Source organism: Kryptolebias marmoratus, linkage group LG1 (genome assembly GCF_001649575.2).
Source record: "Kryptolebias marmoratus isolate JLee-2015 linkage group LG1, ASM164957v2, whole genome shotgun sequence".
In the NCBI taxonomy this organism is placed as follows: domain Eukaryota; kingdom Metazoa; phylum Chordata; class Actinopteri; order Cyprinodontiformes; family Rivulidae; genus Kryptolebias; species Kryptolebias marmoratus.
Genome location: NC_051430.1, coordinates 27,699,341 through 27,727,163, shown reverse-complemented (window position 1 = coordinate 27,727,163; position 27,823 = coordinate 27,699,341). Strand labels below are relative to the sequence as shown.

Below are 27,823 nucleotides of genomic sequence, written 5' to 3'. Positions count from 1 at the left end.
CTGTTATTGATATTATTCAAATAAAACATGAAACTTTCTCAGATTGTTTTGAGTTGGAACTGGATTAAAACTGGGCCTGTGATACATTAAAAGGGGAGTTTTTATGTCTTCAGCCAAAGAAATGATCCAGTGTGACCTGGATCAAGATAAAGATCATCATCATTATTTTCACTCAAGGCTGCCTGTTGATTAAAAATCAATGGTTTACATTTTTATTCAAATAAAATAAATGGTTAACAAAAGAGTATTGAGTTCAGATTAGTTTAAACAGAGAGTTATTATGTTCTGAGGATGCTCATTGCTCACAAGTGCAGGCAACACAACAATAATGTTGCAAAAAGTCAGCATCTAGCTCGTTGTGATGGATTACTTCTGTCAGGAGAGCTTTAAGTCAGCACCTTGCTTTTCTTATTGTAGTAAAATAATTAAAACTAGGTTCTGCCTGGGAAGTTAAAACACAACTAGGAACTTTGTGTTGGAATTAGACCAAAAGCATTGTTAATGCAGCTTAAAGAGCAAAAATGTTGTTTGTGTATCTTCCTGGATTCAGCATTGATCTGTTTGAGTTGCCCTTTAGAAGGGATAGGCGTTGACTTGAATGTCAAAACACTCCAAAGCTCTTTCTTTTAAAACAATTAAAGCACATTTATTTATTTTCTAAACATCTTTATTTGGACAGATACAATTTTAAGCCTTTTTTAATTAGTTTGATATCATGAAATCGTCAAGAAACTGGCGTCGACTGTACCTCAGTCATTGTTGTGGGCCAAAAATAGTGATACTCTTTTATTGTGTTTGAATCCGTAAGCCATCTTTAAATATCTGTGGAAATCGTACTCTGAGAAAAAAAAAAGTGGAAAAAGCCTGTAAAAATATGATTGAGTCTCCAAGGAAGGCTTACAAGCCAAAAAGTAAGCACAAAATTAAAATTTATCTATTTAAAAGGAGTTTATTTGACCTAAAAGAGAGGATTCTGAACTTAGTATCTAGTAAAGTCCTTCTTTGTTGCTTTTTTCCCTCTTTCTAAATGAAACACCCCAAATGTGTTTCTGACTTGTACTTAAGTCACTACGAGTAACAAAATATCTTCTTACTGAATGAGATGAATGCTGTAGGGTTTGTTTTTCTATATAAAACTGCCACTGAAACCAGAACTGCCTAATTTGGTTTAACCACCTCTGGACTCTTGTTATATTTGTCCAATCTCAGGATCACATCCCAGTTCCATACCAACCAGACTCCAGCAGTAACCCATCGTCCACCACGTCCTCCACCCCGTCCTCCCCAGCTCCTCCCTTGCCCAGCAGCGCCACTCCCCCATCACCGCTGCATCCCTCCCCGCAGTCAGCGCGACAACAAAAACAGTTCAACTTGACAGGTATGAAGAACCATTTCTCAACGATTTCTTTGTCTGAAAATTTTAGACCTCGCTATAATATTAGCAGCACATTCAGTAAATGTCATCGTTTGATGAGAGTTACATTGATCTTTTTTTTTTTTTACTAATTGCCATTATTCTGATGGAAGTGATGACTAACTAATAACAACCGCTTCATTTTCTTTAACAGACACGGAACAAAAAGGATTGTAACAAAGTTCTAAATATAATACAAAAAAAAATACTCCCTAACTTTGTCCTTCAAAACTTTACAGCATCTGTGGTAGCAAGACTTAGAAATTATTTATATGTTTATATAAGTTAGACAATGAATGTGATACAATGTTCAATATGCTTACTTTCTTAATTTTTGTGGGACTCTAACAATTTACAAATAAGCAGACTGAATGTCGGATCAATTGCAATGCTAATTGATGGTATTTCTGAGTGAATAAGTTCATATTGAAAATATCAGCATCCACTGAAATCTTATTATTAATCCCGGTATGAGTTTCAATTATTGCATTTTGTGTGAACTTTGAATTTGTAAGCAAAGTAGATCTTTTATAACCTCCATTAACACTCACTCACAAACAGAAAGTCCAGCAAGTTCACATAACTTTAGATAAAACTACAGTTTTTATTTTTTTTCTCCCTACTTTTACAGCCTCCAGTTACTTTAAATACAAACAACAGTTCATCTTCCCTGGTAAGTAACTCATCATTAATAATTCCTCATACTTTAGTGTACTGCGACCAGCCAGGTTTTCATGTCACTCGCGGTCTTTATTTCTCACCTTTGCTGCTAGAGGACTCTTAGTCCCTACACCCACTCACGCTTGTCTCATTTGGGGTTCCTAATGACTTGTCAATGCCGAGGCTCTGCGCTTTTATCAACACTGGTAGCACTCAGTAGATGCTTATTTGGCAGCTTATTACAGCCAGGACAATGTGGAGTGGTGTGAGGAAAAGCATGAGGTGTAGAGTAACAGTGATCCGGAGAGGCAGGGGTTTGGAAACGTATAAATCTACTGTGCAGCTGACAGCAGTAAGTTCTGATTTCTGTGGACACATTTTCTCCCGTCTGTCTTCTTCTTAGACTAATTAATCTAAAGAAACTCTGTTTTTTAGTAAAAGGCTTGGAAAATCCGCTTTTTTTTGGGCAGTGACACCATAATATAAAATGTGTTCATATACAAACTCTAAAGGTGTGATAAATCAATTGGACTTTGATTTATGTATCACTGTATTCATTTTTGCCAGAATGTAAAAATCCACAACAAAATTTGCAGTTCAGTCAACTGTGATACATCCATTTAGGTTGGACACTGAGTGCTTTCAGTCCATCCAGCTTACAGGTTTATGGAGCGAGTCCATAAAAACATTCACACTGGCTCCACATAGAAAAGAAAAAAACAGGTCCCTGTGGCTGTGAGGTGTCAGTGCCAGTTTCTAATGCAACACGCCACAAAGGGACCTTCAGTGGTTTGTGCCTTTGTGTCACAAATCGTCACAGCGTGTCAACACCAGCAGCATTCATGACATGTCTTTCAGAGGCAGACACAATACAAACGCTGACCTTACTTCATCTTACCTGGTGATTACTCGTGCTTTTAAAGTGCAGCAAATAGATTTCATCCAGCCATTTTTGTATTGTTTAAATTTAACATGCAGCATATTAATGAAGTTATGAAGTTAAGAGTAAAGCAAATTGAAAAGGTAAAGAACTAAGGGTGATATACATTTCAAGCCTTGGCTCTATGTTTACATTGTGCCCATTCATGACAGTTGTCCTGATTTTGTTTTTGTTGATGTAAAAAGGAGGGAAAATTGGTAGCACTAGATGGTTATGCAAAGATTTTTCAGGTCACACTTTACACTGAGCTTCATGAGTGTGACAGATTAAACTAAATAGATTAATTATTCAGAAAGAGAAGAAATTAGTGCCACATATAATACTTGGCACATGGGTGACAGCAGAAAAACCTTTTTGCATTTTATTACATTTATTACAAATTGATCTGCTAGCAGTATCTTTTTAATGGCATATTTGTATTCTTATATATTTTTTTGTTTAACAGCAGTTAAAAAACCCAAAAACAAACAGACAAAAAATAAATAAACACTACCAAGCAACAGAGATTACAACACTCAAGCTCCAAACTGAGTGCACCTGTCAAAGTAAAATATTTTATCACAAAACAAAGAAAACAAAGAAAAACATAATAAATGTCTCATTTTGTAGAAGAGGGTTTCAACCCAGAATAGGTAAGGGGTAGCAGAAATAAAACTGGGCTTAAATATTTAATAATTTCAGAACAAAATTTTTTATTGTTGTTTTAAAACATTATTAATAAGATATATTAAGAAATGAAATGGCAATTAAAATAGTATAGTTATAAGTTGTTTGCATATGCAGTTAACAAGAGTGTGTAAGTTTTACAGCATCAGAGAGAGAAAAATCAGCTCAGTCTGGTGAGAAGGCCCTGATGGTGCACAACTTCTGTTTAGAAGGGTAACGGTCAGTCTATAAACAGAATGGGTGCAGTCCTTCATGAAGGAAACCTTTTTCCTGCACCTGCTGTTGTCGGTGTCCTTGGTACTTATGCCAATAATCCTGTACGGACTCTCGCCATCATCAGCTGCCACACATTTCCTCCAGCAGCAACTTCACTTATGCAGGGGAGATTATACGGCTGAAGAGGGAGATGAGAACCGGGGAGCCAAATCCATCTCTCGTAAGCCTTCTTTGGAAACAGGGGCACATTTGAGCATTTCTTACCACGAGGAACTGTGAAGTTACTGAAGGTGTTCAGGTCTAGAACTATGGGAAACACAAACATTTCTGCAGCTACTCTTAAGATGAAAAAAGTATTTTTTACAGATACTTTTTAAAACAAAGTTTTTTGAACATTTTTACTTTTTTTTTCCAAAAAGCTAAGAATACATGTCTTTTCCTGACTACTTGGTTTTGTTCTGATGTTTTATAACACAAATGTTTCCAGATGTTACTCCAGAGGCACCTCCCAGCAGAGCACCGCAGGTCATTCTGCACCCGGTCCTTTCCGAACCAGGGTAAGTAGAATATTTCACGGAGGTAATGTACAATTGTTATTCATCCATCTCCTCCCTCCATCTATACCCTCCTGCCTGACTCCCGTGTCGCCACCTCGTGCTCCTCTCTTCATCTTTGTGGCTGCTGGTCAGAGGCCAAGTCAAACTTATTGGAGCAAAGATATTTGGGTGACAATTTCAGTGCGAGTGATGACATGATGCCTACTCAGAGACTAATGTTAGCATGGCCTTTAGTTCACGCTACACTTGGGATGCCAAGCGGATTTTCAGCAACGCTTTGAGGAAGCCATTGGTCCAGGGAAACAACCGGAAAAGGAGGATAAATGATGAGATGTCTTTCGACCCAGATGTTAAGTAGATTACCATCTCTGTTTATCTCAGGAAATAAGACCAGAAAGCCTTCACCTATAGGCTGATGATCAGCTGGGATGTTTCATAGGCTGTACAGATGATTCGTTAGCAGTTTATTTTATTTTGTAAATATCATCAGAATCTCCAGACCAAAGATAATCAAATGCTGTTACGTTTTTTTTTTCTTTTTTTATTTGATGTACAGTTTAATACATGGATGCTGAAATATTCATTTAAAAATGAGCTGTGTTTGACATTTTCATGCCATAATACCGAAACAGCTGCCAGCTTTGAGATAAAACTAAAAAGAAATACTTCAGAACAGAATATAGGTCTGCAAACAATAGTGTTGAAACATCCTACTAAGCTCTGTATGTGTTTGAGAATAACTGGGTTGTTTGAGATTTACCGACACAGTTATTACCACATTCATCATAATGGGACGCAGAAGATTATTTCCTGCATGTGGAAGCCAAGTTCAGCCATTGTGATGATGCAGCAGAGAAGCTTCACGGTTCAAAGTGCAAAATGATGTTTTTGCACATGTAATTTTGGGTATTTGACAAAATCATGTCTTTTTTTAGCAGAGATAACTAAAAAAAGATTAAAACCTAAACCTTATGTGTACTCTGACATTCATTTTACAGTCTATTCACCTTGGGTCATATTTAGCTTTTTAAATAACTCAACAAAGGAATCAATGTTACCACTGACTAAAAGAATAAAATGTTTAGCCAGAAAAGTGGATCAGAAGCTGTTTACTATAGACAACTGCATGGGAGAAAATGAAAATTGTTATAGTATAATAATTCAACATTTTTTGATGCACATTTTAAATTTGTGCAATAAAAAGACTGATTGCAATTTAAGAATAAACACAATTTTGCACTGTTTCTAAGGCCTAGCTTACAGTAAATTATTGAAATACGGTAAATAAAATGTGCAATATACAGAACTTTGGGACGTACCGTCATTTCACAAAGCTCACTCTTTAAGTCTGACCTGCAGAATATCAATTTTTGCACTGGGATCAGTCAATAAATATGCCACTTTGTTTACTCTGGCTTCTTCAGAGCTCAGCAAACAAACTCTACCTTTGTTTTTTTTTTGAGTTGAGTTTTATTTGAGTTGTAATATGCAACTAAAGAAATCATTAAATAAGATTGTGGTGGGAAAAAACTATAGAAAACAGCTTCATCATAAATCGATGTCTTGAGTCAAGACATATTTTGATTTAATTAATGTTATTGTCTCTCCTTACCCACATCTTTGTATGCGCCTGCAGTAGCAGGTGGCAGATTTCTCTGGCCTTAATGGCCTCCTCCCAGGGTTAATGAGGGCCTGTTTCAGACCTCAATGCCCTGCAGGATTCCCTCATTAGAGCACAGATCGAAGTGGTAGGTAGGAGACCTTGGCGCCGCAGGAATCACATTATTTTATAAGTTGCCTCACCTGTAGTCCTTACCCAGAGTCCAGGGCTGCTTTGTGAACAAGTGTTAATGTACCACAGAGAAGTTGTTAGAGGTTACGCGCTAATGTTATACTGCAAAATGTGTGAACCGAAGTGGGCTGGTTGGAAAAGAGAAGAGAGTTCATTTTAGTCATGTCACTGCCACCCACTGTGTGTGTAGGTGACAATGTACACGCTGGGGTCAAAAAATAATAGGGCCTCAGGGTGAAAATGCACTTTAAGGTAATAAAAGGACGGAGATTAAAAATGAAGGTTAAAAAAAAGAGGCTGTTTCTTCCATTTAATCCTTTTCACATTTTCACCATGAATCTGTTTGATGGCATTGATGTCATTGTTCTTTTAGCTGCCTGTGGGCCACTTCAGGTGATTTACAGTATAAAAACCTGTGACTCAGAAAGTCTTTTTGCTGTGATCTGAGGAACAAAGAAAGTAGCAACTGGTTTGTTAAAACATTTTTCTATCCAATTTACAGAAAATATTGCTAGCAGATAAAAGTAAAGCAATTGCTCATTCACCTAGAAACAAAATCAACTAGATAAACAAAATTGCTCAGAGTATGTGTTGGTTATGACTCTCAGCTACTACCACACCAAAATCCACTCAATATCTGTAAAACGGACTCAGTTATAGCTATTTTTGTGTTTGCTATGGTTGTTAAGCTGTGGCGGCCATCTTGAATTCGGTTAACACCAAAATTTAACTAGTTGTAAATGTTCATTAAATGATTACTTTCTGAGAGTTTCATTAATCCAGTGGTGTATGAGAGACACTGACACTACAGACAAACAAGCATGCACACAGACATGGTCAAAAGCCATTATCTTTGCTTCACCTTCAGTTTTGAGCGATAAACAAAGGATGCAACTTTAAAGTCCTGTTATATCTATCGCCGTGTTGCAGTTACAGAAGAGACTCATTCTGTATGTTGATTGAAATAAAGCAAACATAATTGCAGAAATAGTTTGAAGCTCTGAAGATGGCTCATTTCAGAATCACCGAAGTGGCCTCAATAAATAAACCTTGTACTTAACAAAAGGGGTTCTGCATCAATGTGATGGCTGGTCTTTGCTGAAAAGGTTTCCCACTCAAAGGCAGCTTCAGTTTTCATCCACGTAGCTCAAATCAAATCTTTTTTTTTTCGCAGCATATTTATTTCATTGTGTTCTGGTGCACAGACTGCATCACTGTACGTATAACAGCAAATATGTCAACCTTTCAAAGTTTCTTCCACATTTACAGATTCAAGAGTCAGACCTCTTAAGAGTTTATCGATTGCAGGTGCAGCCAATCAGCAATCAGTGCAGGGGGGTGGAAGGATAAAACAACAGCACAGATTACATTTCCATACAAAAAACTAAAAGGCTCTCTTTTGTAACATTCATATACCTTGAATCTTAATAAACCAAATGTTTATTCATTAGATTAGAGTAATGCTAAATTTGTGGTGATACTGAATGTTGTTTGAAAATATTTGTCAGGTAAAGTCCAAATGTATAGGAAATGAGTGCTAAAAGAAGCAGAACACGAGCTACAAAAGCAAAATGCTAGCTAAAAGCAAATTAAGTTAATAAAAAAGCTAAAAGTAGTAAAAGGATATCTTAAAGTAGCATAATAAGACAAAAATAGAGCAAGTATGCTGAAGCAATTTTTAAAGAACTAAGTTTTTGAAGGAAATTAATAGATCTTGAACTAGAGAAATTGCATTTAATGTATTTTTGTTACAAAAGCCAGAAGCCATAGCATCCATCTCCTGAATGAGTGGAAAGGTTTGATATATGAATGGCTAAAATAGCACACAGTGTGATGTAGTTTGATTGCAAAAAACCTAAGGAAAAATGAAAAATAGGCAAACTAAAATGTGAACGGTGTATCAGCATGCACACAGCATCTTATGCACTTATGTAAGATGCCATGTACTGAACTTTACAGAACATTTTAACTTTTACACATTTAAAGCTTCTTAAGCAAAAATCTGAAGATGTTAGGGTATGAGTCAAGCTCTCCCATCGTCTTTGTTTAAGGTAAACAATTACACTAACTTCTACCAGCATGTCACACCTTTCTTTTGCTGCCTCTGCTCCCAGAGGGTGTAACAACTGCCAAAGGTCTTAACATCACAGTCAGAATATAATAAAAATCACTACAGTCAGAAAAACACACACTATTAAGGATGTTTATTTATATTTTCACTCATGTTGAATTTGTTTCAATCTTGTTTTTTACTTTCAGGAGTGAGGGAAACCCTTTACTTCAAATCGAAGTTGAACCTACATCTGACGTGAGTTCCTTTTTTGTGATCCTTTTTGTTGGTTTGAACAGATGTGACTGTGAGCTTCCTGATATCATGCTGCTTTACTTTCTGCGTGTTTTTGTCAGTGACGTTAGTGTGAAATTACTGGTGAATATGAATGTGGGGAAAAAAGAAGAAAAAACAAAGCTCCCACCATCACTTGTCACAGTCATTTGCGTTGTTCTCTCATTTAGCATAATTTGTCTCAGTTCTCTGCGAAGCCTCCAGGTAAGTTATGCGTCAAAAGCGGCGAGATCGCGGCTCGTCGTCTCTGTTTCTGTAACAACGATCGATTGTGAGAAAATGTTATGCAGATTGCCTTGAATAATATTCCAGCTGGCATCGTTCAATAGGTCATTTTTACTCTTTCGGTTCATTATGTTTAAAATCAAATCAGTAAATCAGCCAGTGTTTTCCCTCCGGTTGTTTTCTCTTTTCATCTCCATTTCCTTCTGGGAACAACCTAAATAGTCTGCATTTCAAACACGCTCAGCCAGAGGGAAAAATAAGAAAAACTTACTGTTTTAACAAAAGACTCAATTTTTTTTTAAATTAAAACACATTTTGTAATGACAAAAAAACCTACTGATGACATAAATATGTTAGTTCTCATACTTTTAATTTGCTTTCCTGCAGTGCTGATTTAGATGGTAGATATCAAATAAAATTTAAGGCCTAGCATTTCTTGAAGGAATGCATATTGCCCACCACATTTCATGACAGAATTTGAAATGAAGATCATCCTAAGTTGTAAAAATAAAGGAGTTGTAGCTGTTTTGGTCAAAACTCATAAATGACATTTAGAACAATTTCGTTATAGCTCTCCTGTGACCTTTTAGCACTTGAATTATAGCCATTTCTGTGGTGACTAAGGTTGATTAGCTGTAGTGCCAATTGAATTGGGTTGACTCCAAAAGTTAATCAGTTTTAGATTTTTTACTCACCAAAAGTTTAATTAAAATCCACCCATTGGTTCATGATATATTTTGCACACACACGCAGACACAGCATGAACATTATTCCCTTTGCTTTTGGCAGCGAGCAATAATAAAGAAACTTTTTTAGTCAAGTGTTTTTACACCACCTCGTATTTGTACAACAGGGTGTTTTATATGTTTAAAACTGCAAATCTTCAATCCTGTATATTGCAGGTTTGAACAAATAAGTTTGCCTTTGCCACAGAATGAAGACGGCAACAACGAGGACTCTGGTGATGAGTTCGAGGAGATGAATTTGTCGCTCCTCTCGGCTCGCAACTTCCCACGCAAAGCCAGCCAGACCAGCATCTTCCTGCAGGAGTGGGACATCCCCTTCGAGCAGCTGGAGATTGGAGAGATGATTGGCAAAGGGCGCTTTGGCAAAGTGTTCCACGGACGGTGGCACGGAGAGGTCGCCATCCGTCTGATCGACATCGAACGTGACAATGAGGATCAGCTGAAGGCCTTCAAACGGGAGGTCATGGCCTACCGCAACACTCGCCATGAGAATGTGGTGCTGTTTATGGGGGTGTGCATGAGCCCGCCACATCTGGCCATCATCACCAGGTAAAGAGAAAGACATTACTGACTGTGTGGGACAGAAACTGGCAAAATAAAAGGCCTATGTCCCCCTCAGCCTTTCATTCTAGTGTTATAACTATTCTGGTCAAACTTTAAAAACACCTTTATACGAACTCTAATGATTGTTAACGCTTAGCATATGTGTCGTAAATGACGAAATACACTAGAAGGTCTAGTACTCTTTGAAGGAATGTTTTCTTGCCCACTACCCTTTATGCCAAAAGTATAAAGACTAAGTTGTTGCCGTTTAATCAAACAGAAAATAATGTTATACATTATCTCAGGCAATATCATGAGATGTCATGCTCAGAGTTTGGGTTGTGAATGACTGTGTTATATCTATTTTTGTGTTGACTTACGGTATGTTGATTAGCTGTGGCAGCCATCTTAAATCTGAAACCAAAAGTTTGTTGTAGATGTGCATCCAGCGAATATGTATGGAAGGTTTTGTTAAAATCCAACCAGTGGTTCATGAGATACTTTAATATCAGACACACAAGATTGACCCCAACAGTTTATGCTGAAGTTTTAAGCAAAGATTTTGCACAATAAGTACCACAAGGTATATGAATTGTAAATGACTCTAAGCTCCAACCACCCCAAATGTTAGCACAATATCTGTAAAATTGAAATATAGTCATTTTTGTTTTTCTGAGGTAGCCATGGTAGCCATCCTAAACTGGGTTGGCTCAGACCTAATGAGTTTTAGATGTACAACCAGTAATTTTTGGAGAGTTTGATTAAAATCCATCCAATGGTTCAGTGATTGATATTTTGCTAACAGACAAACAGAGTTGAGTCCCAAAAGTTAATGGAAAACTTTTAAACTTAGTTCTTGTGCATCTGTTGCCACTCAGAATATGTATTAGGAATCAGTCTCAGCTACTACCTCACCAAATTTTCCCTCAATATCTGTAAATTTGACTGATATATAACTATGTTTGAAGGTCAGGTGGCTCTAGTGGCCATCTTGAATCAATTTGGTTACAAAAGTTAATCAGTTGTAGTTTTACCAGTGTTATTAAATTCAATCCAGTGGTTTGTGGCAACAGATAGACAGACACACACAGACAAAACCATTTCCCCATACCTTTCACTTTCAGCAGCAGGTGATAAATATAGAATATATATGTATTTTTTAGGATTTTTTTAATATTCATGTCCATTAAAATGTGTCTATAAAAATTACTTGTTTGAGGGTGAGGGTGGTAGAGGAACCCAATTGCAGTAAGTATGCAGAAGGCAGGTTGTGGAGTTCAAAAACTGCATTTTTCAAAAACTGCATTTTTCAAAAATGAAGTAAACCAAAACTGACCAAGCTGGACCTACAACTGTCATAACTCAAGGGCCGGACAGACAAAGGACTGACAAGGATTTGACATGATGGACTACACTTGCTGAGACGAGATAATAACAAAGACAGGGCAGGCATCACGGATGACAAATTAGAACAAGGTGAAAGGGGAGCAGAAAACAAGACTGAGAAAAAAAAAAGGCCACCCTGTGGAGCAAGCTCGTTTTGGCTGCCTGTATTCACAATCTCGTTCTCGGTCACTACCCAAAGCTCATGACCATAGGTGAGGGTTGGAACACAGTTCAACTGGTAAATCAAGAGCTTTGCCTTCTGGCTTAGCTCCCTCTTTGCCACAACTGATCGGTTGATCACTCACATCACTGCAGATGGTGCCCTGATCTCCCACTCCTCTGTGAACAAGATTTCCACTCGTGAACAAGACTTGGGATGCTTCAACTTCTCCACTTTGGCAAAATCTCTCCCCTGACCTGGAGTGGGCAGTACATGGTTTTCCAGCTAAGAAACCATCTAGAGATAGTTGTGCATGAAAATCCCTAAATGCATCGAGTATTTGAGTTAACAAGTGATTCAAGAAGTGTTCCTAATAAAGTGGCCAGAGAGTGTATATACATTAGGATTTCCAGTGGTGTTATGGTCATGTGTTAATGACTTGTTTCTTCCTGATTGCATCGTAATTTTAAAATGTGCAGTTTGTGACCGTCTTTCCTTCGTGACTTGGCATTTGTGAGGTCTGTCCCCTGGCACTCCTTTCAGATCAGCAGGGCCGCTCCTCTGCGGAGTGTTTGACAGTGAAACATGCAGGCGTTATGATTAGAACAGGCTGCCACTGTTGCTGAGTAGATGAACCACCCACACCTCGCAGCAATGGCGCATTTTTCTTGACAATCTGAACGCAGATAACACAAACGTATTGCAAAGTGAACTTGAACAAACTGCCTGACGTTTTTCTGCACCTTTAATTATGTCACAGAATAGTGCTCACAGTTCTGCAGAACACAAAGACAGGGCTGCATTCTTGTTCAAGAACATCACAAGAATGCTGCCACTTAATTAATTAGCTCGGCTAATTATGTTCAAAAGGAAAGTTGAATATTGAACTCGCCATCGCTGTTATCTACACACACTAAACAGAAAAACAAAGTCTTGCAAATAGAAATCATTAACCATTTATTTCTGCTCTTTTGTACTTTTTTAAATAAAGCAAACAGGATCTTGCTGGTTTTCTTTGATTTTCCTTTAGCCAACAAATTGTTGCAAAAAACACCATGTTCACTGCATAATAAGTACAAAATACAAATGTATTATTGCCATTGATGCCAGATGAAATTGCTTGGAGTGCAAAAGAGCTGACAGATGAGCCTACTCATTCTGAGAAATTCTCCTTGGTGCTCGCTGAAAACAACAGCAAATGTCATTGCAACAGGTGGCTTTGTTATCCACCTGTTCTTTCCTTCAAATATCAATTTTTTTAGTGCAGTCTTATCATAGTCTTGCGGTTCAAATTACAACACAGCTCCACTGTAAAATCAATTCAAGATGAACTGTATTGGTTTCCTCACAAGGAGTGATTCAAGTTTGCAATGGTACAAACATTAACATTGATTGCTTCATTCTTTTTCGATTGTTTCCTTCGTGTCTGACTCTGGATTGATCCTGCAGAGCTTTTTGTTTTATGTGTTTGACGTCATCTGTGATGTTATTGCGGGGTCTCTATCCTTGCATATGACGTAATTACTTTGTTTCAAAGCACAGGGGTGACTTTCAGTGTGTTCAGATTGCCTCATTAGGTTTTCCATTATCGTGTGTGGTGCAGGTACTGCCATAGGACATGTAGGCTGCACCTTTGTGTTTATTTGAAGAAGAAAAAAGTTTGGCTGCTGTCAGCTTGCTAAGAAATAATATGCATGAACAGTTAACCTCAGGTCCTTTGCTGGTCACTTGTGGAGGACTGTTGGGGTTGAAGGTTTTAAGTGTGATGCAGTGGCTGGTTATGGAGTTCCTTATTAAAACACAGCCATGATGCTGCTCCTGCAGAAATATGACACTGACTAACTGAAGTGCAGTGATTAAGAAAGCTTCATGGAATTAAAGGCCTTACATTATGTGAAGAAATGCATATTACCTGCTGCCCTTCATGCCAGAGTTTTAGACTAAGTATGTTGAAAAATCATGGAGTTATAGTTTGGTCAGCCACTGAAAATATTGTTATCCGCAATTGTGCAAAACTGTAAAATGTCACTCTCAGAGTATGTGTTGTGAATGACTGTCAGCTACTAACTCATCAGATTTTAGCTCAATGTCCATCAAATTGATTGAGTTATAGCAATTTTTGTGTTGCTTAATGTTAACTAGCTGTGGCAGCAACCTTAAATTAGATAAACTACGAAAGTTAATCATTGCAGATGAACATACAATGATTATTTTCTTAAGATTTTTTGAAAATTGGTTTGGTAGTTTATAACATATTTTGCTAACAGACAGACAGGGTTGATGCCAACAGTTAATGTTAAAGTTTTAAGCAAAGACCTTACATTGTGTGTAGCACTTGAGGTATGTGTTGTAAATGTCAAAACATACCAGTTGGCTCTGGCATCCATACTGAATAGGCCTGACTCCAAACATTAGCCTGTTGTAGATGTACATTCAGTCATTACTTACCATGTTTTTTTTTTTTTTTTTTTTTTATTTCCCCCAGTAGCTCATTGTATGTTTACAAAGGAGCATAAACATTATCATCCACCTTTGTCTTTTGATGGCGGCAATAAACAAACCAACATTAGAGTCAAATTAAGAAAAAGGTGTTTTGAAGTCAAAAAACGTGTATAATTTGAAAACAGGTGATGTAGAAATCAGCAGGAGAATATGATAAAAAAAAAAAACGATGCAATGTGATCCTAATGGTAATTTGGCACATCTCTGCTTCTTCTTCAATGTATTGTCCCTTGAATAAGCCAGATATCATAAATCATAGTAATCCTGTCTTGTATCCCCTGATCTTTCCCCTCTCTGTCAGCTTGTGTAAAGGTAGGACACTTTACTCTGTGGTGCGGGATCCCAAGGTTGTCCTGGATGTTAACAAGACACGACAGATTGCACAAGAGATGGTGAAGGTAAAAGAAATCAGTTTAATTCCTCTGAACACTTCAGCAGGGCACATCATATTACAGGACAGTCACATGCCTCCTCCTATTTGTCCTCAGGGTATGGGCTACCTCCATGCTAAGGGGATTTTACACAAAGACATGAAGTCCAAGAATGTGTTTTATGACAATGGCAAAATCGTCATCACCGACTTTGGACTTTTTACTATATCAGGAGTTCTGCAGGCTGGAAGGTATGTATGTATGTGCAAAACACGTCAGAAATGTGATCAAGAATTTATCTTTGAGATGGAGTCCTGATGATGTAGTAACACACAGTAGCAACAAAATGTTCAGTAGAATCTGTATTTATGAATGAAATGGTCATATCACCTTGTTTTTTTATTCATTTTTAGTACTGAATTGTATATTTTAGCACTGTAGATAAATCAAATCATGAACTGTTAAAGGTCTTTCAGTTTTACTTATCTTTTCTGTTTTTTTTACTAAGATTCACATCCACTTTTTTCTGCTCATATTACTTGGCCCCTTCGATCCCTGATTTTATGCTACACAATAAAGTCAAATGAACAGGTAGTGTTAGAATTATGAGGGTTTAATTGCAGTAATCTAAGGGGAAGAGCTAAACTGTGGCCATGGCCCCCATAAACCTAAATCTGACCACCAATCCTTTTAATATGGCATTAGTTTGAACTGTAAAAGCTGCAGGTTAATTTGGCTTCTGAGAGATGAGAAATCTAAAATATCAAGTCATCAATGTTTATCTATTTTTGGCTGTTGTAGAAATATTTTCAGCCTCTTCTATCCATGACTGGTATGTTTTACAAAACCACTGCATGCTTGATGGCGCTAACATAAACTGATTTCATGATATAACGTGAGAAAATCCTAACTCTTCAAGAACCTAAGTGATAATAGCTAATTGATTTATTGTCCAGTCTCAAGTACATTGCTCAGATGATTTTCTCTGCTGCTTTTGCAAGTCATAAATTTGTTACAAAATAAGGCAAAGCTGACCAGTACGAAATGTCTTCACTTAAACTCACTGAGGAAGGAATAATGTTACATATTTCTTGTTTGGAAAGGCCTTTATTGTCAGAAAACTAGGTTTGAATTGAAGGTCTTGGGTCTTTTAGCAGCACAATGACCTCCAATCACAAATCAAGGAGCACAAAAGAATAGTTAAAAAAGGAGATCATCTGTTTTAAGCTCACTACAAATAGTTTCTTATCTAAATCCCATCAAAATACTTCATAGAGCTGACATTTGCCATTGCAAAAAAAAAAAAAAAAAAATCCTGCACATTTAAAAAAAGAGCTTACCAATGAAAGAGAGACTAAAGCAACAGATTCAATAAGCCTCTCAATGGCTAAAAGAAAGGCTTACAAACTGCCGATGTTGCTATAAAATCTGCAACCAAATTTTAATAGTAAATGAAATATATAAAGAATTTTTTTCAGAAATCGTATAAATTTGATTGGAATATCCATCGGCCATTTTGATAACAATTGTTTTACCAGAGTTGAGTTATCGAGAACAGATAAAAATCACAACAGGATGGAAGTGGTTTATTTTCCTTGGTGGAAGAATGACAGGACCAGGAAGACTGTGATGTTCCTTTGCAGTTCAGGACCAGGAGGCAACTTTCATTTGAGGAAAACGGTCTGGTTGGAGAGTGGCAGGGCAGACACTTAGAGAAGAAAGGCTGAGCCAGTTTCAACATGAGAGATCTTAATGCAGAGCTCAGGAGATGAAAACTCAGAAGATAGAAGTTGTCAGGTTTTCCAGATTCAGAGCAGGCACAGGAGTCAAAAACTGCAGAGAGCACAGAGGAGAACACAAGGTAAATCAATATATTTTCCACTAAAACTATTACTAGGCTTTAGGTTGAACTACCACTGGCATTCAACAGTCCAGCAAAGAATTCTGGTCTGGCTCAGGTGGAGTTCATCAGCTGTCACGAGGTACAGCTGAGTCTCATTAGATCCGCCTGCCACTCAGGCGCTGCAAAGGTGGTTAGTGGAAAACAGACAGAGCAAAACACTGGAATCCTCACACTATCATATAAAAGAGGTGATATTATTATAATTATTCAAAATCTTACTCTTAACATGTGGTAAGTTTTTAGATAACATTTGAAAACTTTCTTCAATCTATCTGTAAGACATTCCTACTTTTACATACTAAAGAACACAAATGGTGGTAAACAGAGGTGTTCAGGGGAGAAAAAAACATCATGGAGGAGCAGAGAAATCCATCATTGGTTGGATATATTTGTCAGTACAGACAGTACAAACAGAAATGTCACACAAGGAAATCGATGAATCACTGGTGTGATAAAAATGCTACGAACTGCCTCTCACAACAGACAGGATATTTTCTGTAATTTGCCATGACACACAGAGCACACCAGTCATCCCATACTGTGCCCGCTCAAGATTGACCTAAAGAGACAGAATCTTTCATCGGCATCCAAGAAAATGTTTGGAGGTTGTGAAATCTCTTTGGAAACACACCAGTGAGAAAAGCACATGAGCTATCTGAAAAACTGCATCCTGCAAGCACAGTAGAACAAAATATTAAAATGGATATAATTATACCACCATGTATAATAGGCAGATTACACGCAGCAGGTAAATTTGACTTAAATATACCAGTAATATATCTACATAAAACATTCAGGTTTATTCACTGCAAATGTTTAAGCATTTTCCACACGTTTAACTAATTTCTCCATGTCAAAACTGTTACATTTTGAGCCATGTTTAATTTTAAATCAGGCAAAAGTGTGTGCTTTTTTTAACTGAAACAACAAAAGGCATCAGTGTCACCTGGCAACAAGTCAATACTTGAAAAGAATCAAGTATGAAGCCATTTTTTTTGAAGAAATGACACTTTGTTTCCTTGACTATGTGCAAAGTGCCTCAACAACCATGGTGCAGATGCTTCGATTTCAAAAAGTTGGGACATTGTGTAAAATGTAAATAAAAACTGAATGGACTGGTTGGCAAATCTCATAAACCCATATTTTATTCTCATAGAAATATATTAAACATATCAAGTGTTGAAACTAGTAAATTATATCTTGTTTTTCGATAAATGTCATTTTTGAATTTTATCAAACCAACACATCTTAAAAAAGCTTATAAGGTTAATTGGCAACAGGTCAGTAAAATAAAAAAAACACTTTAGAAAGAAAGGCTGAATCTTTCAGAAGTAAAGATGGGCAGAGGTTTACCAGTCTGTGAAAAACTGCATCTGAAAACCTCAAATCAGCTTTCTTTTTTATTCTGGGTATTACTAGGACTGAAATAAATAAATGAAATAATATATCATTTTGTTGTATCTATCTTTGTTGTATCTATTTCCACAATGACTTACAACGAACCTTTAACACACGGAAATTTACTCTCAAATTTCAAGATTGTCATAGTTGGTAGTAAAAACAGGCCAGCAATAAAGCTCTAAAACACAAGGCTCACAGTTTTCTAAAAGCACTAATAGAAAGACGTCACATCTTGCTTTTAGGTTTGAGCAATCATTGTCAAGGCTTAATAGTGTGATAACAGATCAATACATAAATCCTGATGAATCATCCTTTTCATATTTTCTGTCTGCAGCCGAAGAGAAGACAAACTGAGAATCCCCAACGGCTGGTTGTGTCACCTGGCCCCAGAAATAATCCAGCAGCTTTCTCCGGACACAGAGGAGGACAAGCTTCCTTTCTCCAAACAGTCAGATGTCTTTGCTTTCGGGTGAGTGTCCTCTAACCAGATGTCCTGTTTTGTTGTTTGTCCGGAGAGTGTCTGAAACAGGATATTTATAACAAAGTGTTGACGAACCCCAAACATGCATGAACTCAAATCATTTTGGATGGCTTAAGGGGGTGCTTTTGTAAGGTTTCTCAACAAAAGAAAGTTCAACTTGGTATGATTTATATTTGGTAGGACTTGATGTGGAAATAAGCAATGACAACTAGGGGTATTACAGAAAGCAGGTTTTGTAAAAACCTTGAGTAAACTAACCTCCAAGGGATTTACTTTTTAAAAAAATACATGACTATATTCTCCTTAAGCTTTAATGTGGACCTCCTGCTCCAGAAACAAAACAAAACATACAACAGTATAAAAATAAAAAGAATAATTTCTTGTCTTCTTGCAATTTACAACTTAACCTCAATCTGGTGGGTTTCTGATGAATTCCTACTGCCATGCTGAGATCGGGGCTAATTTGGTGGGTCACTGGATTTAGTGAACAAATTACTTCTATTCAGACAAGTTGTTCCTTCACATTTTTATTTAATATTATCAGATCAGAAGCTTGAGTCTGCAAGTTTAAACGTTAGCAGATTTCTCTCTGCACTTTAACTGGAATACAGTAACGGACTGAGGAAGCTGATTGGATAGATAAAGTGCACATTTTAAATGACTGTTTCTTTTGGGGTTAATGTAAGATATTGATTTGAAACATATTGAAATAAATGCTGCAAATAACAAAAAACTACATGAAGTGGTTAAAAGTTTGAAAGTTAAAGACAGTGATAATAAATGTAGTGATATTTCAAACTGACAAGATACGTTAACAGAAATAACTTTTTATATTTGCATTAAAAGATTTGTAATTCTGCAAAATAACCTAAAGTGTGGCAATGGTTTGCTTTCTGTCTCTTTAAAAAAGTGACAGGCAAATTTTGAGCCAAGTTATTCCATACAGATTTCTTTTCTGAGTGTCAAATAAGTCTCCCAGACAAAAGTCTGTCCTATCTCCTCCTTTGATGCCCAATTTTAAATGTGCCCTAAGTTGATTAAAAAATCCCTTTGGCTCCAATTCTTCCTCCACAGCCATAACCACTTAATTTGTGGAGGTTGATCCTGCTCTGTCGACTCCTAACACAATTACATTTTCAGATGGTTCCCCATATGGAGGTTTTTCATAGCTATAATATTCCAAAGGGAAAAGAAGTGCAGCACTGGTGCACAATGTCCCGCTGCTCTGTTGGCCTTTGTATTACCTAGAGGTGACCCCGTTGGCTGTTATGCATATTCATCAACAATCAGCCGTCAGTTTTTTCTTATTTACTCCTGGCAAAGAGCTATTTTTATTCTCCTCAAACTTGACATGCAGGAGCAGAATGAAAACAGCTTATTTGCACAGGGGAGGTGCTGTGTACTAATTCAGCATTAACCAAAATTAAAAGTCTCTAAACAAAGGACAAAAAAGTTGGAAGAAGAAGAAATATATCCATATTTCTGAATAGATGACAGTTTTTAGTTTCCTGTTGCTTGGTATTGTTTGTGCTAGCCTTAGTGTGAACCCTTTACAAAAGTCTTTTAAAGACAGTGAGACAGTTCAGAGCAATGACCCGCTCTGCTCCTCTGTCCTCGCAGGACCATCTGGTACGAGCTGCATGCACGTGAGTGGCCTTATAAGAATCAGCCTGCAGAGGTGATCATATGGCAGATCGGCAGTGGCATGAAGCCCAACCTTGCCCAAACTGGCATGGGGAAGGAGATACTGGTAAGGGCATTTTTTTTTCCTTTGCACCAATTATGAATTAGTCTTCAACTCTAATTGCTGAATAATATTTATGTTCAAGTGCTTAATGAATTCTTTACCCATCATATAAAATTGAAACATTAGCTTTGTATGATAAAGGTAATAAGCTGGTGCTGGATTTAGAAAAGTGTTCTGTAAGATTGCAGATCCATGTTAAATAATATAAGTTTTTGAAGAACACTCATAATTAAAATTTCAAGGTAAAACGTCTTTAAAACGACAATTAAAAACAATGAACAATGAACTTTAGGGACCCCTCTGATAAAAAGAAAAAAAAATACTTGCAACCATGTAATTAAACATAGATTAAATTAGACTAAATTCAAGTCAGAGCTGTGAAGTTGATTAAAATTGGCCTGTCGAAGGAAAATACCTTAAATAAAAGTTTAACATTGAGACAAAGAATTGGGTTTATTTGCAGAGATTTACAAAGTCTGTCAGGCTGTGTGGGGTTACTTTGGTGTGTCAGCCTGCAGAATCAGGAGGAGAGTGGCCAGTAGATCTGCACAACATTAGAAAAACTTGTAATGTGTGATATTATTGTTTAATATTGTGATAACGACACCAATTGCAATAAACCCACATTTCCCTCAATTTTCACTCACACCAGGTGTGAGCATCAAGGCCAGTAAGAGTCTGTTGGACTGAACAAGTAGATTATTAGCATGCGGGACATGACTGCATGGTGCTTGAAATATAATGACCTATGATTTATTGCAGTCCAAGCAGTCATTTGCGATATTGATAATGTGCTCGCTGGCATTGTGATGACAATAAATTTTCAATATATTATGCAGCCCTACTGGCTAGGATAATCTGTTTTCATGAACACAAGAAAAAAGTGCTGCTAAAGCAAGGAGTCTTTGAACAAGTAAATATCTCAGAACTAATAAACTGATAAGTTAATAAAAATAAGTGTTCACATTTACAGCTGCAGTAAAGCGTAATGTTCTTTAGTCCTAAATTAAAGGAACCAACAGTTTGTGATTGTTGGTTCCAGAGAATCTAAGTGCTGCTTTCTCTTGTTTAGTTCTGGTTCTTGTAACTCTGCGTAAACATGTACCTGATGACCTGAGGGGTCAACATGGGTCATATCTAACAACTAACTCTGAGATGTATTTAGGCCCAAGACCATTTGATAAGAAGATTTTAACATATATAGATTTTAAAAACTATCCTTTTACAAAGAGGGAGGCAGTGCAGGGATTTGAGATATGTTCCAGTTTTTTGGGCTGTGGTCAGAACTAGGCTGGTAAGCTCATAGCAAAAAGATCACCCATGCATTCATTCATTTCTGAGTGCACAAACTCTGTTCCTCAGGGGCAGCTCTCCTGCATGTTTTGGATGTGTTCATGCTTTAAAAACACCTGGTTTAAACGAATGACTTGTGGAAATTCTTTTGGAGAACTTGATGATTTGGCAAGGAGGTAATTAAACCCTTTGAATCAGGTGTGTTGGAGCAGAAAAAAACCTAAAAGTTCCAGGACAGTGGAGCCTTGAGGCTTGGAGTTTGACACCCCTGTGTTAGGTTAATTATGTTAATTACTAACTCTAAATTGTCCCTACGTGTGAGTGAGTGTGGATGGTTGTCTGTGTCATGTGTTCCTATGTGGCACTGTGATGGACTTGCGACTTTCCAGGATGTACCCTGCCTCTCACACAGTGACTGCTGAAGATCAGCACCAGCTCCCTTGTCATCCAGAAGGGGAAAAGTGTGGAAAGAAAATGAATGGATGCATAGATGGATGATCAGAACTAAAACAAGACACATGCAGAAAGAGTGCAAAGGCTGCTAAAATATCTAGGAAAATGATGACAAGGATGTTACAAGGGCAGAAGTGAAAACCTGAACGTGTATTTACAGAGGAATGATTAACTAGGCAGGGTGGGTGTGATGATTAATGAACAAGGAACTGGTGTGGGGAGGAAAGAAGCAGAAGACAAGAGCAACTGAAACCCAAGCAGGGATCAGACCGAGGAAATAAAGTGAGAACAAGAAAGGCACTGAGAAAATGAAACACAGAACAAGATACCGCAAAATTGAAAAGACCGTAAAACCCTCAACTCTGAGGGAGTACTGTCACAGTTGTGGTTTTATGTTTTTGCCTCTGCAACACAAACTGTAACATGTTTCGAGGGTTTTGTTTGTCTTCTTTTTTCCCCCATCTTCCTCACTGTTCAAAACACCTCCATTTTTTTTTTATTATTGGAGTCCTAATGTGATAACAAAGTTTTCTTTCATGCTACTGTTTTTGAACAAGTCTAACACAGAAGCTGGGAAGTCTAGCTCAGAGTTAAAATTTCAAATGCATTTACCTAATATTCTACTTTTAGGCTGCCAGGTGGGAACAGTTACTTATTTGGATACCTCAAACAACTTTACTGTCGTGTAAGTTGTCATCAACCACTGCTGCTTAATGTGGTGCAGTGTTAATTACACAAACTCAGTCAGTTGCTGTTTTCAGACCACTTGCATACACCTGTCCCCTACCCAACGTATGCGGATAAAAAGGTAGACCACCTTCAAAAATGGTCTGAGTGAAAACGTTCTCAATGCTTTTTGAGGCTCCTCACAACTGTGTTTAGAGCAATCCAAATGAAATCCGATAGCTAAAGATGGATTCAAACACCAGGTCTGAACGGGGTCTTTGCCTCATCAACTCTTATTCTGAAAATCCACTTCAGCCTGTCTGCATCTCACACTGAAAATGTTTGTTTTAGACTATTTAAGAAAATAAACTTTCTATAACTACAGGAAGGACGTTTTGCACAACATATGGTTTTTCATAAGTTTAGAGTAAAGTGTCTTCTTATCTGTATTTTATGTTTTGCAGGACATTTTGCTAATGTGCTGGGCGTACAAGCAAGAAGAGCGGCCCAGCTTCTCTAAGCTGGTAGATTTGCTGGAAAAGTTGCCAAAAAGGAATCGCCGCCTTTCCCACCCAGGCCACTTCTGGAAGTCAGCTGAGTATGTCAAATGAGCTAGGGCCGTAAAAACAACAACAGTCCGCCACTATAAAAAGCAGCCGCCATAACCCCACATAAACAACTCACCTCCTTAAAGAATGCACTGAATCCAAAAGCCAGCTGAGTGATGAAAACTGCCCATGCTGTGTGTATTTTTATGGAATGTCGGCATGTGTGTGTACAGATAAGTTGACTGTCCAGTTTCTCAAAGCAGTCGGGACTCATGTTTTGTTTGATTTGATTTTAAACACACTGTATATTTTTATTATTTTTTCTTTTATTCTTTTTTTGAATGACTTCTCATTATATTTATTTGTTTCTTGGATGTATCTTGCTTGTAACTTTTAACAGATCACGTCATTTAAAAAAAAGATTACACGTTTGCGAACAAATGTGGATATTGTTTCCATGTTATTCTTTTTGTTTGGAATGAATGTAACTGTTGTACATCCCATACTGTGCATTTTCATAACATTGTCTTATCATTCCTTATGTCTGTCAGTTGTGTAGACATGTTGTCAGCATTACCTCATGAGTTCTCATGTACAAATCTCAACTTCATGCGTTTGTTCACCTTGATATGTTCTCTTCTTTAAACCGAATCAGTTGAATGTGAAGAGGGCAGCATCCCTGTTTGTGCTGGGATGTGTTCGCCCACTTTGTTTGATGTGAAACTGACTTCTGATCAGCCTGGGCTCAGAATACTTCCTGTGAAGGTAAAGTAGATTTTTGAACAATTGCTGCCATTGAGCAGTCAGGCCAGGATTCCCTCACTCGGCGCTGTTCTGTGAAATTTCTGACACTTGAAATGTATCTAAACTCTTGCAGAACTTAACAACTTTCATACATGCTGTCACTGAGCCCTGTTCCCCAAGTTGTAACATTTTGCATAAAATAGGTAAATAGTTGCATATTACATTAGATAAGATAAAAATCTAAAGCTTTCTATAATGTAGTCAGTAAAGTAATTTAAAGTATTTTTATTCCAACCATATGAGAACTTCAAAGGTGACACACTTTTGTAAATTACACAACTTTCTGAGCTATGTAGGAACATGAAATAATTATTTTTCTGCAACAATGTGAACGTTTAATACATCAAGGGAGAGAAATGATCCAACAGCTGCAAAACAAAAGTTAAAAAGAAAAAAAAAGAAACATTTATTTGCTTTGTGGCTTGTGAAAATTATGTCAGAGTTGCTAAAAAGCAATGTTGTAGTCAGTTTGAAAGGACTTTTTTAAAATTCATTGTGCTTCTTATAGGATATTATTCAAAATAAAAAAATGGCAATTTGAAATTACTTATATTTGACAAAGTATTGGAGACATGTAAGAAATAAAATGAAGGAGGAAGTTTTGACAGTTATGGGCACACATTTTTACTTAGTTATTTACAAAATAACATGTTATATTTCAGCTGAAGCAGTCTAAAGTGCCGTTTATGGAAAGGAACTCACAAAACTTGTTTCAGCCCTTCACAAGAAGCTATTCAAACATATACTGAGTGCTTCAAGACCTCAAAAACTGATACTCTGTCATACCTACAAACAAAAATTCAGATTTTGTTTCATCTTATAGATGGCACAAGTTAAACCTAACTGCTTTTGAAAATAATTTTTAAATGGAAAATTATAAAAGTTAAAAATATATTCCTCCACAGAATTGTTAGTTAGGTGTTAGACACATCCAGTCATTCACATTTTAGTTGAATTAATTAGAAGGCAATGAAAATAAAAAAAATGAGCTAAATAAACTGAGATGATCCAAAACGCTTCTTATACTGTCTTCATCAATGATGCTAAAAAGCTAGTTTTTCTAAAAGGATCACAAGAGTCCCAGAGTCAGTAACTGTCAAAGTAATACCAGCTTTGTGTGGCATCAAAGCAGGAGCTTGTTTGGCATATTCATACATGTGTTATCACTAATAATTTTCACTTTTCCTCGAATTGCAGACAGCTGCACATGTCTAACTGCTTATCTTTTGAAACTTTATCTTTGTATAGAATAAAAATGGCAGGTGTAAGGGAAATAATTTTCTGAGCTGTGCCGGTGTCAAAGCAACTTGTGAAATAGTCACAAAATTTCATCAGTTGATTTGTTCTTTAGATCCTTTTTTTTTCTCTTTTTGGACAGAAAAATCAAATGCATCAATGAGTTGTGAAGCAAAGTAAAGAAAAAGCAATCATGTTGTGACTTTGGCTGCTGGAACAACACACAACACACAGCTTTAATGCAGAAATTGCCTCTCGTCTGTAAATTACTTTCTTTTTCCACATTTATCTTTCACTCAGTATTTAATTGCATCTATCCAAAATTTATTTGGTCTTGACTTAAATAAATCTTTTAGGTAATAAATGTATAAAATACATTTTCATTTTCAGGATTATTAATCTAAATCATTCTGTCCCAAATTATAAATGCTACCATATGCAGTAAAAATAAACAACAGACAATAAAAAAGTCAAACAGAACTTTTAAAATCATACTAATTATTAAATAAATAAAAACCCTCACGTAAAAGAAAATTTTTTCCAGAAAGGAGAAGCAGGTAATAAAAATAGATAGATGGATTTCCGTTTGTGATTGTGTCACAATTTGCCATACAAATAAAATAACCTTACAGACTTACACAACAGCTGTTAGCTCCGTCCAGCGAGGTATGGGCTGGTTTGATGTTCTTGAGCAAAAATATCATGGTTTCAAAGTTTTAAGTTATTAAAACATAAGGAGACAATGAACAGAAGGGAACATGTTGAAAGTAAAACCAGTTTCAGCTTATTCCTGCATTCAAAACAAATTTTAAACCAATTTGTGATCAACTTTATTTTTAAAGCATTTTTATTTTTTAATGATATTTAAGATGTAGCCTTTTTTTTTGCTAAATCACAAAAATTGAAAAAAAAATTGAATTTAAACTTAATATACTGCAGTGTAAGCTAAAACAATAAAGTCAACAAGCTGTTTCATTTATATTTATTTATAAATCTAAAGTAATTGTACCTATTTAATTTTTTTGTTGTTGTTCTGGTCTTTGTAAAATAGCATGGAGAGCCTGACAAGCCTACGTTAGTATTCATTTAGCTGAGTTTTTAGCCTTCTTAGCTTTCCTGTGGTTTGTTGTTTAGGATGTTAACATGCTAACTCTGATTTAAAACAGTGTTGCTCCTCTAGTAGGCCAGCCGTGACTGACTGTGTTGTCCATTGGACAAAATGTATAACCAAGGATGTCTCTTTTCACAAGCATAAAATTTAGGGAATTTTCCCCCTCAGCTACTGTAGGTGAATGACAGCTCAAAGTTGTCTTTGTCTGTGGTATCTTATTAAAAGGCATTAAAATCATAGGAACATATGATGGAAAAACTTAAAAGGTTTTGACACAATGGAACACCTTGAAACTGGATATCAGCCCATGCCTACATGTTAACTGACCGACTGCCCCCTTTAAATGAATCATGTATAATTTACACAGCAAGACATAACAAATACTACTTCCTGTCTCATGGGAAATTAAAGGCCATTGATTTTAAATCCTGATTGTTTAAACTATATTTGTTCTTTAATGACAATATAGATTACCAAGAAGCACTGTTGCTCTCTTTTTATACTCTGACTACAATATCAACATGCGCTATCAGGTAAAGTGGAAATCGTTGAGGTTTTTGTGTTTAATTGTCAAAATCTTTTCTTTTTATATTGAGCATGATAGCTTTTTTCTTTTCATCAAAATGACTTTCTTTCTGACTACAACACTGCTAAAGATTATTGCAGAGCACAAGAGAATCTTAAACGTGCAATCATATCCTATTTACACAAACTTTTTATATAAATATTTTACTTCACAACAGATCCTCTTATTACATAATAAAGTAACAAGTAACTATCATAATAATCTGATAAAACCTTTCCTTCAACATATCAAAAAAAAAAAAAAAAACATATCAGGAATCTTAAGCCCAACCAAGGCCATTTTTCTACTTCATGAACAATCAACATCTTACCTGTAAGTATATTTGAGGTGTATGTTTTAGAGCTAGAGCAAACATGAGTCATGTTATCATGAATTATTATAAAATGTTTGAGCTGTACACTGCTTTTAATCTCTACAGCCACATCAACTCAGTAGAGATAATCCAATTATGTGAAATAGTCATTTTTCCACCTCATGATAAACACATCTGCCAGTGTTGGAAAATACACACCAACAATCTGTTCCTTTTCTTAAAATTTGTCTAGTTAAATATGGTTAGTGAATGGTTTATTTTATTCATTTGTACTGTTTATGACTTTCACTTGCATGAAAAGGATTATCAAATATTCATTCTTGAATTAAAAAAAAAAAGTTTTCACAATTATATAAAGTATGTCAGCATTTTTTTTTGATGACTTGTCGATTAAATAATTTCATCTCTAATTTTGCATCAAGCTTTGCAAAACCTTCCACCAGCTTTATTTGAGAGAATGATTGTTTTTGTTTAAAAATAATATAAAATATTACAGAAACTGGCGTTTAAACAAATAAGAACCAACTTGTGCGGACGCTAAAACTGATAACAACCAGACAGGAAAACAAAGATTTAATATTTGTGCCAAGTGTACAGAACAGATTGTAGAGTATGTTTTATTGTCACTTGCAGTAATATTTATATTCCTTGTGGTTTTTTTATGTTTTACTTTTTGTTTTGAATGTAAAAAATGTGTGGTTTTGGTTCCTTTTCTTTCTTTAGTTCATATAAATTAATTTTCTTCCATTTTTTGTTTTT

General features: G+C 36.4%; 1 protein-coding gene across 3 annotated transcripts in view; it reads left to right on the top strand.

The window, feature by feature from the left end:
* The window catches only part of ksr2 (kinase suppressor of ras 2), a 99,964-nt gene that overhangs the window by 61,709 nt on the left and 10,432 nt on the right, over nt 1–27,823 (top strand). For 2 of the 3 annotated variants that reach the window (XM_017427872.3, XM_017427870.3), the window contains 10 exons: nt 1,210–1,378; nt 2,046–2,087; nt 4,384–4,453; nt 8,505–8,553; nt 9,748–10,109; nt 14,453–14,549; nt 14,640–14,773; nt 18,161–18,295; nt 19,928–20,057; nt 22,931–26,701. In XM_017427872.3, the coding sequence (XP_017283361.1) occupies nt 1,210–1,378; nt 2,046–2,087; nt 4,384–4,453; nt 8,505–8,553; nt 9,748–10,109; nt 14,453–14,549; nt 14,640–14,773; nt 18,161–18,295; nt 19,928–20,057; nt 22,931–23,077 (1,335 nt within the window). In that variant the 3' untranslated portion in view covers nt 23,078–26,701. Of the gene's footprint in view, nt 1–1,209; nt 1,379–2,045; nt 2,088–4,383; nt 4,454–8,504; nt 8,554–9,747; nt 10,110–14,452; nt 14,550–14,639; nt 14,774–18,160; nt 18,296–19,927; nt 20,058–22,930; nt 26,702–27,823 lie in introns of those variants that run through there. The other variant, XM_017427871.3, reaches the window with a different exon arrangement.